This window comes from Lytechinus pictus, chromosome 16 (genome assembly GCF_037042905.1).
Source record: "Lytechinus pictus isolate F3 Inbred chromosome 16, Lp3.0, whole genome shotgun sequence".
Lineage (NCBI taxonomy): Eukaryota > Metazoa > Echinodermata > Echinoidea > Temnopleuroida > Toxopneustidae > Lytechinus > Lytechinus pictus.
In genome coordinates, this window is record NC_087260.1 from 28772831 (window position 1) to 28792041 (window position 19211).

Here is a 19211-nt window from a genome sequence, read left to right on the forward strand (position 1 = left end):
ACCCGTTTCACCAGAGAAACAATAGATTCAGTGGAACGAATCTATTGTTCTCTGGTGGAACATGTAAACAGGTAGTCAAAGAATTGTGACTGTGACTGTATCACTAAACTCTACATGCGCATGGCGTGGATTTGTCTACATGTCTAAATTTTTAAGGGTTTCTCAAAATAAGAAAAAAATACGGAAAATTCATTCACCTGTCAAATCCTAACCCTGAAGAAATGTGCCAGGTAAGGGATTTTAATACAAGTCCACAGGAAGACGACAAGTCGACAAGTCTTAAAAAGGGAGCGAACTAGCAGTATTTCATTACAGAAGGTTTATTTGTTTAAAGCCTAAGTGCAATAGGGCTACATCCAGATATGAAACAGCAAATTGATTTAAAGACAGAGAATTCAAAGTTGATATTCACTTGGAGTGGATGGCAAAAGGCGCAGTGCTATTTTCAGATGGCATTTCACTTGTTTGATTAAAAGTATAAATGTCAAGAACCAAAATTGAAGGGAGCTTACAAATTTCCTCATCAGAATTTCATTGAGATGAATTGAAATTGATTTTCATATCATGTAACTCATGTAAATCATGAAGCTTGACAGCGCGCAGCGGAGCTTGGGTGCCTGGTCCGGGTCAAGAATTGCAGGGATAAAAGTAACAATTTTAAAAAAAAATGCAAACAAACAAAAGTTTTAACTCTCATTGATTACTCAGTCGGTCATCTAGATGTACCCATCTATCAAATAGCAGGGGTGTGAGTGGTCACAAATAAAAAGATCTGAAAAAGCTGAAGAGTGTTGAAAAAGTCTGAAATAGAAAAAGCTCCCATGCTTTTTTGTATAGCCAAAAATAAGCTGAAAATCAAAATGAAAAAATCTGAAATCTGCTAAAAATCTGAACTGTCTCTCACACCCCTGAAAGACAAAAATTATTGGAAGACCTTTTGTCTTTTTTTAAAGTAACTCCAATAATTTGTGTCTATTCCTAGAAAGAAAATACAGCAAAAATTGGCACTGATAAATCCAACACAAAAAGTATTATTACAAATGATAATGGCAAGATTGTGTGCATGTGCATGCAGGAAATCAAATGCTTTTTGTTTGTAATCAATTAAGTACAAAAATAGGGTGTCTATAGGAAAAATTTATTTTTCTTTTTTCAACAAAAATTCTTTGTGGATTTGAAAAAAAAAACCATAAGACTGACAGAAATGTAACAATTCATGAAAAAAAATCAAAGAAATGGCTGCAAAAAAGAATGAAATCCGGTCAATTTCCAGCATTTTCCTGCCATAGATGATAGACTGAGCTGTGTATGGGACACACACAAATCCAAATTTTTAGCTTCCGAGAGCTGTTACGAATTTATTCTTGATGCTAAAAACTAGTACATAGAAAGCAGTGCCAAATAAAAAAATTTGTTGCTCTTAGTCTTACTGATGGTATTATTCTTTTAAAGATTTAGAAATCAGATCTCATTGAAAAATTGTGACAAAGACAGTGAAAAAAAAAACCTGTGCCAAACAGAAATGTCAATTTCCCATAACATAGTTAACACATCACATGGGGAAATGCACTCATTCAATGAACATCCCAAACATCAGATCACATTTTCCTGGCAGGCGAAATTTCCAGAAAAAGTGCGCCATTTCCCCCCTAAAATTACCCCGTTGGCGTTGTATGACAATTTTCATCATGGCTTCAGACACCCTATGAAAATATTGCGAAAAACTTTAATATGTCATATTCTCAGTTCCGGTTTGCCACTGGCAACAGGCACAAACGACAACCATCACCTTCCCAAGCCAAGCCCAAACTTAAGGCACCACAGCACAGGCAATGGACAAGGCCAGGGCAAAGCCTCGTGTAGTGCGTGGCTGCAGCGCAGACAGGTCTGCACAATGCAATACACACTGCACAGGCGAGGCATGTGCACAATCCACGAAAGACGCATCCGTCATCATTCATTCACGCAATTTCTTCATGACAAATTCTCCATTTTCCCCCACAGATTTAGGCTTGAAATTTCCCAGTTACATCTATACATACCTGTTGGTCCAGGGTAGGTCCATTTTGATTCGTTCCATTACTCATAACTACTGATTTTTTTCTGACTTATTTGAGGCAAATTGGGACTTGACGTAGCACAAATGTGGAAACTGCGAGGCTGCCAATTTGCGGACATCAAAGCACGTACCGCATATAATATAGCATGCATGTGTAGCCGTGTATTTTTACGTCGCGTCGCGTCCGTCGCGTCGTCCGGTACAATTGCACAGAGATCTGTACATGTACTTGCATAATTTTTGCACAATGAACTGTTGAATCCAATGATTGTTACAATTTTGCTTTCAATATATATATATGAATATATATTTATACTTTTTAATTATTACTTATTACAAAATTGTCAATTGTTGAATTTAAAGCTGTGCAGCAAATGGATCAAAATAGACATCTTTCAATTGGCACGGTCTTTTCAATTGAAGACCGTGTTGTAGGTAATACCGAACTGCAAAATGATGAAAAAAATATCAGTTAAATCTAGCCGATGTATTGACCATCATGTGCGAAATATCGAATCAATTGAATTATATTGTCACTCGTGTTTACATTCCCTAGTAATTAGTAATATGTAGTCGGAATTTACTCTTTGATAAGGAAACATCAGGATCACATTCTATTTTTCATTCTGATGTTGATTAACTTGGATGCGTACGTACCGTACCGGTAAATCGTACTCGTTGGTTTAGGTGTCGATGTCTCACTCTCGGGTTGGTGTATGGTAGTGGATCGTATTACCGAACACTTATCATGAATTCAATCATATCAAACACATTATTCTCATAAAATTAACCAAACTTTGAACATAAATACACAATTACCTACAAAATATGAATATGTAAAAATTTTGCCGAAATCGTTTTTCCTTTTTACGATATTAGCTTCTAATCGGACCCCTCTTCGCACGTGAAATATTTTGGTCACTTGAAAAAGGTATCGTATTACCGAACGTGTGTTTTCTATGGGAAAAGTTGAGGAAACAACAAAAACACTTATGAGCTATTTTGACCATATTTTATTATTGATAGAATATTAAGACTTTGAAAATGTATTTTTGATCATTTTTCATCAATTTCTATTCAAGTTCTCTTTGGAAGGATGTTGCAAAATTTTGAGCATATGAATTTATTTTCTGATGCGTATGATGCGTGCGTTCGGTAATACAAGGCCGGTCGGTAATACAATCACTCACTATACGACTTATCTATTCCGTCAATTATCTGTAACGTTAGAATCTATGGCTATTCTAAAATTAGGGCCTTAAAGTTAGGCTAACACGGCTAAGGAATGTCATGTTAAGATGTTTTTAAAGATCAGTGTTGAAATTAATTTTATTTTTAATTTTACTTATTTTTAGGGAGCCATTTTGAAAAAAAAAATGAGAATTGAGAGCCATTTTTGTCTCACCTGCATAGCAGAGTGAGACTATAGGCGCCGCTTTTCCGACGGCGGCGGCGACGGCGACGGCGGCGTCAACACCAAATCTTAACCTGAGGTTAAGTTTTTGAAATGACAGCATAACTTAGAAAGTATATGGACCTAGTTCATGAAACTTGGCCATAAGGTTAATCAAGTATTACTGAACATCCTGCCTGAGTTTCATGTCACATGACTAAGGTCAAAGGTCATTTAGGGTCAATGAACTTAGACCATGTTGGGGGAATCAACATCAAAATCTTAACCTAAGGTTAAGTTTTTGAAATGTCATCATAACTTAGAAAATATATGGACCTAGTTCATGAAACTTATACATAAGGTTAATCAAGTATCACTGAACATCCTGCATGAGTTTCACGTCACATGACCAAGGTCAAAGGTCATTTAGGGTCAATGAACTTTGGCCGAATTGGGGGTATCTGTTGAATTACCATCATAACTTTGAAAGTTTATGGATCTGATTCATGAAACTTGGACATAATAGTAATCAAGTATTACTGAACATCCTGTGCAAGTTTCAGGTCACATGATCAAGGTCAAAGGTCATGTAAGGTCAAAGAACTTTGGCCACGTTGGGGGTATTTTTTAAATTGCCATCATATCTCTATAAGTGTATTGGTCTAGTTCATAAAACGTGGAAATAAGAGTAACCAAGTATCACTGAACATCTTGTGCGAGTTATAGTAGTTTTCAAAATCAGCACTGCTGCTATATTGAATGGCGTGATGCAGGTGAGACGGCCAGAGGCATTCCACTTGTTCATTTTACCAGACTCCAGAGCCATTGGCATTAATATTAGGCCCTAGGCCTAACCCATTTTCAGTTTTTCGAGAGCCATTTTTTTTATGATTCAGCATATGGTTTCGCATCGTACTCGTCGTAGTTTGTCCTGCTTGTTTATACATTGTTTATGTAATTGCTAGTAAAGTACTAGTACCGGTAGTACCCTAGTACCGTATGGGTACTAGTATTCAACCTGGCATAATTCAAAGATTTTGACATATTCCCCAAAATATTTAGAAATAGGGAATTTATCTTATTTTCATACCTTTGTTATTTCCAGGGTAATCTGTTGTCGATATTTTCTTTGTCAATCTGTCGACTGTATGCGCGGAGGATCGAATTATGCGGCGATGGCCTTTTGCACTGAATGGTACTAGTATTCAACCTAGTGAGGATTGATAGCAAATCTCAAAAGGGTTTAGATTGCTAAATTAGATCTAGATCTATGTAAGTCTCTGGCTTTGATTAATTCCCTGTTTGGTCTCATCTCAAATGGTCTTGTCCATAGTCGGATGGGACAAGGGCAGATTGAGAGACAGGGCCATGTTTCATCGCTAGGTTGAATACTAGTACCGACGGGTTGAATACTAGTACCAAAATCCGTCGCCGTATAATTCGATCGCCCGCGCACACAATCAACTGGTTGAAGAAAAAAATAACGGAAAAAGAATAACCAGCATTTGCTCTTGGAAATAAGATGGGTCTGAAATTCAGGTAAATTCTATATTTCTATATATTTGAGGAAACTCTCCAAACGGGTTGAATACTAGTGCCCTTACGGTACTAGTAGTAGGCCTAGTAATACTAGCCTAGTAATAGTATTGATTTTTTCTTCATTCATCATTCATGTCAATGTCATTGTTATTAATTAATTGTTAAATTATTATTTAATTCATTGTTGTTCATTTACAATTACATGTAGGCTAATAGGCAATGATAGGTCTGTTTATTGTTTGTAATTGTATTTTGTAATATTAAATTAACTGGACGTTCTGGCTGTTTCTTAAGAAACGGCCGAGCAAAAACATGCTAATCAAAAGAAGTATATTAATTATAGATAGAGGCAGCTAGCGATTGCAACAAGACTGACAAGTCTTATTTTGTCCATCATGTTGAGTAGGATGAAGTTTATCAAATTTGAACAGAATTTGTATTCAGTGAATCGGAGGAATCCTTCTCATTTTACTTTTTTGATAAAAACTCACTTGAAAATTATTTTATGAAATATTATTATTGAAAGTATCACTATTCACAGCCTGACAGCTTACGTCAACATGTCAACTATTTCTCAAGCTAAGCTATGCCTACCCCAGCACTCTCAGTCAATCATTGCCACAACACAGGCGGGTATGAAACTGCATTAGCGCCAATACATGTATATATTCGGGTACTGACTGTTACCAAAAATCCCCACTGAAAATCCTAATTTCGGTCTTAAAGTTGTGGGATCTGCGCCATATTTCCAGAGCACCAAGTGGCTTAGTTCAGATTTAAGAAGTGGAGTCACCGAAAATAAACTGATTTTCTTCAGAGTTCATGATCTTATTTTCTTGCAAATTTAGGATGGTATCTTTAAAAATAAAAGAGGACATTTTTTACTCTCAAAGTAATGGCGAGACATTGTGCTGGTGAAGGTGCTGCGCAGCGTTTTGAATAATAGTACCCGGGATATCTCGAGTTTGAAACTCGATAGGTATTTTTCTGAAGCCCTGCACCCGTGATTCTAAAAAATCCACTTAGTTACATGTCAGAACGTAACGATGCATGAAAGTAAAACTGCAGCTGCGCTGGCCTGGCTGTCTGACTACTATATGCAGTCTTAAATGGGAGACTGGACAGGCGCGGATGGGAGCGATTTTCATGTTGGGAATCGCTCTGTACTCTGCAATTTTAGGCAGTTGCAAGAGCGATTTCAAAGCACACGAGGGCGGAATCGCTCGTCGCTCCCGTGTATTTTCAACCCTGGTAAAGATAGTTTTAAAGTTGGGCCTATCGCCAATGTATGAGAATCACAATGCGTCATGGGATCAAAAAGCTTCACGCTCTGCTGTCTCGTCTCTGCCCCTATTTAATCCCATCATGCTTTGCGGTGCAGCTTCCTCTGTTGATTAAATTTTGCAGATTCTTGGTAAGCCTTATTGTCTTGAAATCGTGATAGTCGACTCCAGTCAAGAAATTAAACTTGCTCTATCGTGATCCTAATTCGTATTCGTTCGTAAAATTTGTTGCCTCTCGAGTCTCCGTTGACTGCATGGTCAGATTCCAAGCTCTGTACACGCACACACTTGTCAGTTGTCACAGCTGTATAGATAGTGATAACAATATCCAGTCACCTTTTCTACATGAAATGGCCTTGGCTCATGATCAGATCGCTCAAATATAAAAAAATTATGGAGATCCAGCAATTTCATGCATATTCATGCGGCTCTCCGAAACCCCGCACTCAATTGACTATGTTTGTACATATTGCAATAAATTCTGTAAAAAATGACGAACACGATGTGACACTGGTGCCATTTTGTACGATTTTGACAGAAAAGCAAGAAGTAATCAAAATATGCTTACCTGTGTGATATCGGTACCGTACAAGAATTTACATGTAAATCGTCTGAAAATGCCTCTCATTATCCAAATAATATACAAAAGTTAAAATCTATAGATCTATGTCGATTTTGGTATGAGGTGATGAGAATTGCAACCTTGTTTTGATGGAATGCAGTGCTGGGCAATTGGAGGCTTGCACTGCGTATTTTTACTTTATTTTTATTTATAAATTGGCTTGTGACCGTGGCTAGATGATGTTGTGATGTCTGTGACAGAGGCAATTTTGTTAATGTTAATGGATGTGCATTAGGTCTATTGGTAGATCAATATACCAGATCTGGGGGCTGTTTCACAAAGATTTAAAGGGGAATCCAGCCTTGGCCATAAAATGTTGTGTTGGGAAGGAGAAAAATAAATAAAACAGAATGGTGAAAGTTTGAAAGAAATCGGACAAGCAATAAGAAAGTTATAGCCGCTTTAAAATTGAGATCACTAATACTATGTAGATTTCAAATTGGCAATTGGGTAAGTAAAGTATGACAAGGGGCAAGGACAACTTTCCCATACGCCATGTACTTTATTATCAAGGATTTGTGGTTTTCTCCGAAGTACCCATTCCCCTGGGGTAGTAATCTAAATATAACCCAGGTAGTATATTGTTATATATGAAAGAAAAATATAATTTGAAATAAAACTTTTGGGGAAAATGACATGTTAGCCATAATATGCATTGGAGTACATGGAAGAGTAGTCCTTGCCTTACATCACTATGACATCCCATATGCGGCCAATTTGAAGTCTCCATGGGTATAGTGATTACCAATATTTACAACTTTTAAAAACTCATAACTTTCTTGTTGTTTGTCCAATATTGTTCAAACTTTCACCTATCAACTTGTCTGATTTGTCTTTTCCTTATAAAAACAAGTTTTTAAATGCCGACGCGTACACGATATGAAACGCGCAATCTTATCGATCAATAGGCATTAATGCGCGCCTTCTTTGCATGATCTGACCAATGAGCTCATGCCTTTTATTTATTATACCACAAGCAATTAGACATTTAAGTATGACTCTAAGTCATACTTAAATCTTTGTGAAACACCCCCCTTATGTCATTAAGTTGCAATTTTATTTATGACATAAATGGAATGCACCAGATTTCATACTATTGGTAGTACATATAATAAAATTTCCCAACCATAAAACAGGAGGGGAGCTGCTGGCTGTCTCATAACTTAATACAAACATAGCATAATTTGTCATTTAAATATTTGATCATTGAACAGAACAGAAAAGTTTTAAACATTGTCTTTTGCCACACATTGACCCATTTCATGTTGTGAACATGACAACGTATGAAGAGATATATTTTCTGTCAAAGAGAATGAACCTGTGTTATGTGTATTAATTCTAGTATATTCAATTGCCTTGCTTGATTATTTTGAATTAAAAAAAAATAATGATCTGTTGTCTCATTGCTAGATTTCAGCATGGGTCGAGTGATCCGTGGACAGCGTAAGGGAGCGGGAAGCGTCTTCAGGTCGCACAACAAGCACAGGAAGGGAGCCCCCAGACTTCGGTCCATAGACTATGCAGAGCGTCATGGATACCTCAAGGGCATCGTGAAGGTTGGTACATCCATTCATTCAAAGTTGTAAACCAAATCACCATGCACTGATGAGATGTTTTGGATATTGTTCGGACAAATTTTTACTTTTTTGTCTCGCCCACCAGAGGTGAAGGCGAATGTCGTCCGTCCGTCACAAACCTTATGACACATAACTCCACAACCGTAAGTCACTTTTCAACCAAACTTGGATGGTAGATGGACTTGGTGGACCTGCATGTTATGCTGCAGTCGGAGGTCACATGGTAAGGTCAAAGGTCATTTTCAGGTCAATGTTAAACTTTACATGCAAGACTCTGTTATGACACCTAACTCCGCAACCGTAAGTCACTTTTCAACCAAACTTGGATGGTAGATGGACTTGGGGGACCTGCATGTTATGCTGCAGTCGGAGGTCACATGGTAAGGTCAAAGGTCATTTTCAGGTCAACGTTAAAGTTTACATGCAAGACTCTCTTATGACACCTAACTCCGCAACCGTAAGTCACTTTTCAACTTAACTTGTATGGTAGATGTACTTAGGCGACCTGCATGTTATGCTGCAGTCAGAGGTCACATGGTAAGGTCAAAGGTTATTTTCGGGTCAACATTAAAGTTTACTTGCAAGACTTTAATGACAAGTTTTATTCCATCCCAGTCATTTCACAATGAAGTTTCGATACAATTCTGTTGCGTGCCCTTGCAAATCACGATATTTCTGGTTCTTTTCATAAGTGGGCGAGACTCAAAATCGCTTTTGCCTTGTTTAATCTTTATCTTGTATAAAATTGCTTGATTCTTTTATACAAATCTGTTTTACAGTTGTTCATCATATGCTTTTCATTAAAACTATTTTATCCAGTATAAACTAGTTGATTTCTCAATTTCCGCCAAAAGAAGACCTCACAAGAATATATGCTCAAATTGGCAGATTTTGGACTGTCTAGTGAATGAAAAAAAAATAAAGCCAAGGTTATTTAGTAGGTTATAGAAATGTGAATCAGTTCTTCCTGTAATAATGTGTATCATTTGATACGTTACAATAGGAAATCATCCACGACCCTGGACGTGGTGCCCCCCTTGCCAAGATCCAGTTCCGTGACCCTTACAGGTACAAGAAGCGCACTGAACTCATGATTGCTCCAGAGGGAATGTACACAGGACAGTTCATCTACTGTGGAAAACGAGGTAGACTTTTTTGTCAGTCTGTATTTTCTCTCGTCTTTCATCCTACTAAGGGGCAATGATTTGACCCTATCTAGGCCGGGGTATTTTGGGAGTTCATATGGCGGGGGGGGGGGCCACCCAGCCCCCCCCCCCCCTTGAGATCTCGGCCGTTGACCATGCGATCGCGCCGAAAATTGGCACGCAGGTTGTCTGGGATATAATCTACAAAATTGTATAGTAATTTATTTCATGCGAATTGTTATTAAGTAATTATGCTAATTTATGCGTAATCAGTATGCTAAACCATACTTTTTCCTCTAACTCCATAAATAAAGCTCCAAATGTTCTAATTTTTGTGGTGTTCTAAGCAAGTTTACATGAAAAAATTGTGATATCAGATCAATTTTTAATGTATTATATTGTTTTTTGCAATTTCTTATGTATTTCTCTGTTTTTTTGGACCCTTTGTTTTTCATTGTTTTTTCAATGAAATTCATTGGGGACTCTTATAAGATCATAAATAGCATAAAATACATACATTTAGACGAGCAAAACTAAAAATAATCATACATTTATGATTTTTGGTTGAAAACACAATTTACATTGACTTTGTACACGAAATCACGTTTTTGAGCAATTTTTGGTCTGACATGCACTTACATAACGTTGCATAATTTCGGAACCGCGTACCCGGGTGACACAAAATTGGTCTCAAAAGTTGCGCAAGATATGAAAGTAAAAAGTCAGTGAGCAGCGCGGTTAAAAAAAAATCGCGCGACTCATTGAGGGGGGGCCTCGGAGGCCCCCCCCCCCCCCCCGGCCTAGATAGGGTTAAGCAGTAAATAAACATGGCAAATTTGTATGATACCAAAAAGTATACATTCACTGATAATTTCCGGGGGGGGGGGGGGGAGAGAGAATTTAGTATTTCAGCCTGTTTCACAAATTAGAAATATAAAAAAAAATGAATTACTTTCATTTATGCCAAATATGCTTTTTCATTCACCCACAGTACTGCTCCACAAAATATTAGATGGAGAAAAAAAAGAATGCCTTTTCGATGAAAATATGGCCACATTGATATCCCACATTAATATGTGAGTTCAGAAGGGGTCCTGGTCCAGGGTCCCGTTTCATAAAGGACTTGCAACAGTTGAAACTTTGCCATTATGGCAACTACCACGGAAACCTTGATTTTGATTGGCTGCTGAGCCCTGTTGCCATGGTAGTTGCTATAATGGCAAACTTACAACAGTTGCAAGTCCTTTATGAAACGGGCTCCAGGTTTCCATACAAACCGAATCAAATATTGGCAGACACTAGGCCCCCCCACTAAGATGATGTTATAATTTCAGGGAGTTGGTTTCATTCCGTGTCTGTGTTAGAAAGAACTCTGTTTAACACACCCCTACCTTTCACCCCTTGTTAATTATCAAACCTGGGCATACTAGAATATGATAACAAAATAATTATTTATAAAACAAGTTTTCTAAAGGAGCAAGACAGATATAGGAATTAGTCTCTCATTTCTCCAGTGTTGAATATTACTGAATCAGCTGGGAGCCACGGTGACTTGTTTCCTGAGTTACTTTGACTAGGAATTGAGTGATATTTAGTTCATGTCACACCATTTCAAGTCAAGTGAATTCAAAATTTGAGTCAGTTTAAAGGTCAAGTCCACCCCAGCAAAATATTGATTTGAATAAAAAGAGAAAAATCCAACAAGCATAACACTGAAAATTTCATCAAAATCGGATATAAAATAAGAAAGTTATATTTTAAAGTTTCCCTTAATTTCACAAAACAGTTATATGCACATCCTGGTCGGTATGCAAATGAGGAGACTGATGACATCATCAACTCACTATTTCCTTTGTATTTTATTATATGAGATATGAAATATTATAATTTTCTCCTCATTGTCAAGTCAAACAGTGATTAATTCCTCCCTGAACATGTGGAATTAGCATTGTTTAATAACATATGGTTCAGTCAAGTTGGTCCCTGTGGTCAAATCTGTAAAAAAAAAAAAAAATTGTATAATTCAAACAATAAAAACAAAAAAAGAAATAGTAAGTGATGGACGACATCATCGACTGACTCATTTGCATGTCACTGAGTTGTGCATATCACTGTTTTGTGAAAAATAAGCGAAACTTTGGAATGCCATAACTTTCTTATTTTACATCTGATTTTGATGAAATTTACAGTGTTATGCTAGTTTGATTTTTCTCTACTTATTCAAATCAATATTTTGCTGGGATGGACTTGACCTTTAACTAGGAATTAGACTCAACTCCCATCTGATGCCACCCGAGTCAAATTTGAAGCTATGGATTAAAGGGTTATTTCATGATTTACAAATTTAAGTTCCTTTGAAAGGAGCACATTGGCCTTAAACATGAACTTTGCTATTTTCTATGACAAAACAGAATTCCATTTTAGATCTAGTTTCAAACAGCATTACAAGTTTTCAGAAAAGGAAAATGACATATTTTTTTAAAACAGCAGAACACTGATCCTACAGCTACTCATCCGATTATTGCTTCTTAGCCTACTTTATTTATTCAACACATTTTTTTTCCAAATTATTTCCCTTAGGCTGGTACATTTTACTGTAATACCATCAGATATGAACAATATTTTGAGTAATACCTCAAAATTTGCTTCTGAAATAGATGGGTCGAGGATGTGAATTTTGGAACTCCATGCTCAATTCAAAGTGATGTCTTTGCTCCTCCAAATTTCCTACTGTTCTCTTAAAGTAGAAATATATTGAAAATCATAAAAATGAAGAATTATATATCAAATTAAAGGGGAAAATAAGAAGAACACGATGGTGTACATCATTTATCATGGAGATCGATGAAACTCACTTAATTGATATTTTAAAGTTCTCTCTCTAAATGCTTCAAACACGCTCAATTACGTCCGCGATATTGTTTTTTTTTTATGACTTGTATAAGTGTACGAGAGACGTGATTGGCTCTCCCACGTCAAGCTCCACTTGCATGCAAAACCTGTTGCGAGGGTACGTTTTCTCCACACTGTCACTGAATACTTCGATCACGAAATGAAAGAAAACCCAGAAGTTTATCTAGATTTTGGATTTTCAAATTGATGATTTTGAAGATGAAGAGAATGATGATGAAATTTCTAGCTCTAGTGACGTGGATGGAGGTAAATTAGGGGAATTACGTCTATGATGATGAGTCGGACAATTCAACTTGCATGCCGATTCGCTACCATAACTCATGCAGCTGCTAGTGCTAGCTGCATGCACGTAGGCCTACCGCGGGCCAAAATAAATCCATGAAAATTCCAGCCTGACCATCCATACAGAGTCTCTTCCCTCTGTCAAGGCTCTAAAGAAGGAAAATAATGATATAACTGTAATTACAAACAAGTGAATATATCCGAATCTGAAGGCAAATCAACTCAACGAATAGCAGCAGACGATATTCACCAACGATAAACTTCACGTGGTTGGGATAAATTGTCACTCGTTCTGTTAGATATAATTTCTACCTCATTATTTTGACAAAATTACGAAACTCGGGGAATTATCTATCTACATAAAAATATAGGAACACCTCGTAATATTTTTAAATTACGATAAAACCTTTTTTGAAGCAAAAAGTTGAGGTAAATTAGAATTAGATGTAAAAGATCACCCCCAACATGCGTAGCTCGTATGTGATTGTAAACAAACCATCCAAAATGCCGATGAGAGCTGTGCAACACGTGCACCTACTCTCTCAGCCAAGGCGAGCAAGCAGTGTGTGTTTGTGAAGGTTTGTTTACAATCACGTACGAGCTACGCATGTTGGGGATGATCTTTTACATCTACCGGTAATTCTAATTTACCTCAACTTTTTGCTTCAAAAAAGGTTTTATCGTAATTTAAAAATAGTACGAGGTGTTACTATATTTTTATATAGATAAATAATTCCCTGAGTTTCGTAATTTTGTCAAAATAATGAGGTAGAAATTATATCTAACAGAACGAGTGACAATTTATCCCAACCCTCGTGAAGTTTATCGTCGGTGAATATCGTCTGCTGCTATTCGTTGAGTTGATTTGCCTTCAGATTCGGATATATTCACTTGTTTGTAATTACAGTTATATCATTATTTTCCTTCTTTAGAGCCTTGACAGAGGGAAGAGACTCTGTATGGATGGTCAGGCTGGAATTTTCATGGATTTATTTTGGCCCGCGGTAGGCCTACGTGCGTGCAGCTAGCACTAGCAGCTGCATGAGTTGGTAGCGAATCGACATGCAAGTTGAATTGTCTGACTCATCATCATAGACGTAATTCCCCTAATTTACCCCCATCCACGTCACTAGAGCTAGAAACTTCATCATCATTCTCTTCATCTTCAAAATCATCAATTTAAAAATCCAAAATCTAGATAAACTTCTGGGTTTTCTTTCATTTCGTGATCGAAGTATTCAGTGACAGTGTGGAGAAAAACGTACCCTCGCAACCAAGCCTTGAAATAAGCAGCTGCAGACCGGGGGCAATTAAAAAAAAAAAATTCCCCCGGCTCACGGGTTTTTTACAGGAACCGGGGGCAATTAAAAAAAATATATATAACGGTGAACCACACCGCAAATTTGTTTATAGTAAGCGCAGCTCCTGCAATTTTTTAATTAGTACATGAATAGCATGCTAAGTATTACTAGGCTTATTCAAACATTTAAGAAATCAGATTTAAATGTTTAAGTGTGTTTTGACACCCTCACTCCACATCCCCTTTACAACCACACACACATGGGCTTATTTATTTTTCATCTTTAATGAACCACGAATAATGAACCCCCCCCAAAAAAAAAAAATCTAAATAAATGAATGAAATATAAATATAAAAAAAGAGAGAGAGATGGAGAAAGAAAGAATTCAGATCAAATAATAAATGTAGAAAAAGAAAAAAAAATTGAATTTTTTTTTTCATAGTTAGAATCACGGGTGTGGGTGAGTGTTTGTGTGTGATTGTGACTGTGAGGTGCACTTGGATTGCATATAAATTATGTTAAAGAAATGAAGAAATGAAATCAATATCTAACTCAGTCTATTCAAATTCCAGCACGTATCCACAGGCTATGTACATGTATTGTAGGTTCATGTACCTTAAGTTTTTCACAAGTTATTTGAAAACGCATATCTCCACAGAAAATGCCTTTCATTCTGGGAGAGTCTAAATTCGGTGAAAATGTATTCAGTAATAACTTAAATATTCATCACAATGAAGAAATCATTAAGTTTTTTTTACATTTTTCAAAAATTAACATGAAATCCAAACTCTATCTGAAACGGAAAATCACCATCACTTAGGCAATTACTGATAGAATTCTCACCCAGAGCTCTGGCAGAGAACATGAGCTCAAACTGGCTAGCTTAAACCACACTCTAGTGCACGGCGTCCACCTGTTTTTTTTTTTAGATGGAGCCTTGTTTGATGATTTATTGTCTGATATTTACCCCTCTCCAAGAAAGAAATTAAAAAGCTACAATTCACAACTATAAGCTAAGTGATTTTGGATTATTAAGGCTCCGTTTTGACAACCAAAGTCGGTGACTCTGAGGATAAAAGACTCGCACATCGTATGTGCTGTGAACAGGGATTTATCTCCTGTGCAATTCGAATTACTATATCGCAGAAAAATGTGATAACCCAACTGGAAATGTGTGCATTAGAAATTGCACATGGTGAAGTATGGAAAAACCGCTACCAGAAGCACGCGACACATGTATTAAAGAAAAAAAAAGATGGACGTAGCTCACTTTTTATGGTACAGAAAAAAAGAAGCACTTGGCAATTTGAAACTGTGCTTATATCATAAATTGAAAGTTACTTGATTTTGGCTTTTCAGATATTTAAATTACATGTATGATATGGCTTCACTGCTCACTCACGGCGGGCGCAATTACCTGGAAAATATTTGCGCCCGGTCTTCAAAATTTTGATGATTTTGGGGCTTTATGGGCGCAATTGATGGCTTTATGAGCGCGAATTTGCGCTCAGCGCCCGCTTATTTCAAGGCTTGCTCGCAACATGTTTTGCATGCAAGTGGAGCTTGCCGTGGGAAAGCCAATCACGTCTCTCGTACACTCATACACGTCATCAAAATCGAGTCAATTCAGAGACCGATGGGAGGCATATTTCGGAGAGGCATTTTAGCGCTTTTTAATTGGCGATTTCCACCTTATGTATTACTTTTGTTATTTTTGAATGGCCAAATGATAATCCCCACATCATGACCTTTCCACTGATATATAATAAGGCCATATTCATAATCAATATATTTCTCCTTTAAACAAAATTTATACGGATAGCATTCTAACATTGTTTCTGGGTCAGAACAATATATGAATTGTGGACAGCGTTGGATGTAGATGGGCCTGATGTGCTTGGGAGCCATTGCTGTAGGAGCAACTGATACATGTCCTACAAATTCTAACTTGAAATATAAAATGAATGCCATTTTTTAAAAATCTCAGCCACCCTGAACATCGGCAATGTGCTCCCCATCGGCCAAATGCCTGAAGGAACCGTCATCTGCTCTGTGGAGGAGAAAGCAGGAGACAGGGGCAAGCTTGCTCGTTGCTCTGGAAACTACGCCACTGTAGTATCACACAATGCTGATACCAAGAAGTCTCGTATCAAGCTTCCCTCTGGCTCCAAGAAGGTTGTGCCCTCTGCCAACAGGGCCATGGTCGGTGAGTGAATTAGAAGTTACGTCTTTTTTATTTATCTTTCTCTCGTTCCTCTCATGCTCAAGGTGTTCAACATTTTACTGAAAGTTCACAAAGAATACCAAAAGTATGTCAGAAAATTTTGTATCATTCTTTTGGAAGCATGATTGTCGATATCTATTGATGTAGATGGTCAAAGTAATATCATTGGCTTTCATGGCAAATTTGACAACATAATCCAGTTGAATATTATTTGATCATGAGCAGATTTTGGATTGCCTTATTTGGTGGAAGATGACCAAGAGATTGTTTTTTAGCTCTAGCAGATAAAAAAAAATTCTGAGCAAAGCCTGCCTGACTTGTAACCCTTTCCCACGCTATTCCATCCATAGGCATTCCTCCCTTGCATCTGGAGGTGTTTAAAAAAAAATGAAGTGTGACGTAGAGTCATGCTTAGATCCCGATCTGCACATGGTATCTAACGTACAATCTTATTAATACGCGGTAGGGCACGTCCTCTCCATGATTTGACTTGTAGGGTGATGTTATTTATAGTGCACGCAACTGGAGTTTTCAGTGCAACTCTAAGTCACATGTATCATGAGTTGCTTTATTTATGAACCATTTTTTTATGACCCATAAAACATAAAAGCTGCTTTTCCTTTACATGATCATCACTACAGGTGTTGTCTCTGGTGGTGGTCGTATTGACAAGCCCCTCCTGAAGGCTGGTCGTGCCTACTTCAAATACAAGGTCAAGCGCAACTGCTGGCCACGAGTGCGTGGTGTTGCCATGAATCCCGTTGACCATCCACACGGTGGTGGTAACCATCAACATATTGGTACGCCCTCTACTGTCCGGAGAGATACATCGGCTGGTCGCAAGGTACGTCACTGAAACAAACTCGTGCAGTCACACTTGCAAAGTGAACTGCTCATCGGATTATGCAAAAGCATTGATTTGCATAATTTGTTTCCTAATACCCACCACCAACGTTCTCACAACAGCCCCCCTGTTCCTTGCTGGTTAACTACTTTCTTAGATATAAGCCTTTATCACCCTCTGCAAATTGTTTGTAGAGGTTTCTACTTTGGGTTTTTTTTTTTCAATGGAAATCATGTGCAACACTATTCCAATTATAAGAAACCGGAAATCAATAAATTTTAAACAGTAAAAGTATACATAATTATAGGTATATTTTGGCTAGAGGCACCATTTGCAATTTTCTATCGCAATTAAGGGTCTGACATGTATCTATTTAATTTTGAGGAAGGAGGGGCTGGGAGCTACTCAGTGCAAAAAGGGTTGAAATAGCATAATTCTTTGTATATGACATTGCATCCTAGAATATATTGAATTTTTATCCTTTTCTTTGTTTCCTGTTTCAGGTCGGTCTGATCGCTGCCCGCCGTACCGGACGTCTCCGCGGAACAAAGAAGGTCAAGGATGGGAAGGAATAAAGTGTAAATTAAGACAATATCATTGACAAACTAGTCAATAAAATGCAAAAAAAAACAAATCATTTCAGACAGCGTTCGCATTCATCATTTGTGTTGTGAAGTAAGGATAGTCTGCATTCAGTGGTCTATACAGTGCGTCCCAGAAAAAAGGAAATCGGGATTCCCATCATTTTAATTCAAAGGCAACTGAATTATGATATTTCATTTACATAATCATATAATTCAATTATTCCTCTTTATTTTGATACCTAATATGAGTTGTACACTTCACGCATTAATGAGCAAGACAAGTTTGAAATTTTAATGTAAAAAACAGGTTGCGCAGAAAAATTGGACAAGATTGGTTCGTGAGACGACGGCTGTGCATAATCGACGATTGGCTCATAAGCATTTCTTTTGTTTTCTTTGTGAAGCTTCTCTCACTGATCCCTGAGATGAGTGGATTCAAATTCACACGTAAGTTTGTGCGCAAATCATGTCTGATATGCCTCAATATTTATTTGTAATCTACCATGTGTGAACGATTTGCTAAGCTGTTGGTTTCAAATGAGAGTATAGTTAAAAACATATTTAATAATTGTGATATCTATTTCTGAAAACGGGTTTCCTTTTTTGTGGGATGCACTGAATAGTTAGTCCATTGTTCCTATACTATGAAGGTATTTGTCAAGGGGAAGACTGGACAGTTAACAGAGCGTGTGATGAAACACTTGGGAAGAGCGCCCTACAGCGTTGAGTAAGTAGACAGTCGCGTATCGCCATTTTGGGTTGTGTACAAAACATATGAGGGAAAAGGTGGAGGGGTGAAGGAATAGACAATTATTACATTTTAAGATTTTTTTTCTTCAATTTTTTTTTTTAAATTAGAAATAGATATATCTTCGAGGTTTTGGGAAGAGAAACGGTGGAATTGTCCTCGTGCGCCACCCTCGTGCCCTCCCCCAAACCCTCTCTCATTTTCACATATGTTTTATACACGGCCGTGTGCCAATGTGCGATGGTTTACTTACTCGACACTAGTGAGCGCCCTTCCCCATGAGCGAAAGGAGCGTTTCAAAAAATCACTGAAGTGTCCAGTCTTCCCCTTGTGCTGTCTTTGCCTTTCATTACCAATCTTCATGTTTCATCATAGATAAAGTAATGGAGAATGCGGGAAGCTGCTATGGAAAGACTAATACCTATATTGCTGGATGAACACACTTTTATAAGGACAAGTCAACCCCAACAAAAAGTTGATTTACATAAAAAGAGAAAAATCCAACAAGCATAACACTGAAAATTTCATTAAAATCGGATGTAAAATAATTAAGTTATGGCATTTTGAAAACTCTTAATTTCACAAAACAGTTATATGCACATCCTGGTCTGAAGGCAAATGAGGGAACTGACGACGTCAACCACTTACTATTTTTTTGGTATTTTATTATATGAAACATTCTCATTTTCTCTTCATG

At 37.3% G+C, this 19211-nt stretch overlaps 2 protein-coding genes across 5 annotated transcripts in view; one reads left to right on the forward strand and one right to left on the reverse strand.

The window, feature by feature from the left end:
- Positions 1 to 2280, reverse strand: part of LOC129279379 (ATP-dependent RNA helicase DDX3Y-like) — a 31616-nt gene extending 29336 nt beyond the window's left edge. Inside the window, exon 1 of one of the 2 annotated variants that reach the window (XM_064110873.1) lies at positions 2043 to 2280. In XM_064110873.1, coding sequence (XP_063966943.1) covers positions 2043 to 2087 — 45 coding nt within the window. In that variant the 5' untranslated portion in view covers positions 2088 to 2280. The remainder of the gene's footprint in view (positions 1 to 2042) is intronic. The other variant, XM_064110872.1, reaches the window with a different exon arrangement.
- LOC129279666 (large ribosomal subunit protein uL2-like) lies at positions 1904 to 17816 on the forward strand. Of its 3 annotated transcripts, none has more exons than XM_064110874.1 (6): positions 1904 to 2055; positions 8307 to 8452; positions 9477 to 9618; positions 16102 to 16320; positions 16980 to 17182; positions 17686 to 17816. In XM_064110874.1, exons 1-6 carry the CDS (start codon positions 1977 to 1979, stop codon positions 17755 to 17757), a joined length of 861 nt encoding a protein of 286 aa, XP_063966944.1. In that variant the 5' UTR covers positions 1904 to 1976; the 3' UTR covers positions 17758 to 17816. The 3 variants fall into 3 exon arrangements, with proteins under 3 accessions (XP_063966944.1, XP_063966945.1, XP_063966946.1); XM_064110875.1 differs by lacking the exon at positions 1904 to 2055 and adding an exon at positions 2469 to 2494; XM_064110876.1 differs by lacking the exon at positions 1904 to 2055 and adding an exon at positions 2549 to 2767.
- The last annotated feature ends 1395 nt before the right edge of the window (positions 17817 to 19211 follow it).

Bases quoted from the DNA above. Each gene is read 5' to 3' on its own strand.
- LOC129279666 (XM_064110874.1), top strand. From the start codon at position 1,977: ATGACAAATTCTCCATTTTCCCCCACAGATTTAGGCTTGAAATTTCCC. The intron at 8,453-9,476 runs GTTGGTACATCC...ACGTTACAATAG, and splicing joins ACCTCAAGGGCATCGTGAAG to GAAATCATCCACGACCCTGG. The intron at 17,183-17,685 runs GTACGTCACTGA...TTCCTGTTTCAG, and splicing joins ATACATCGGCTGGTCGCAAG to GTCGGTCTGATCGCTGCCCG.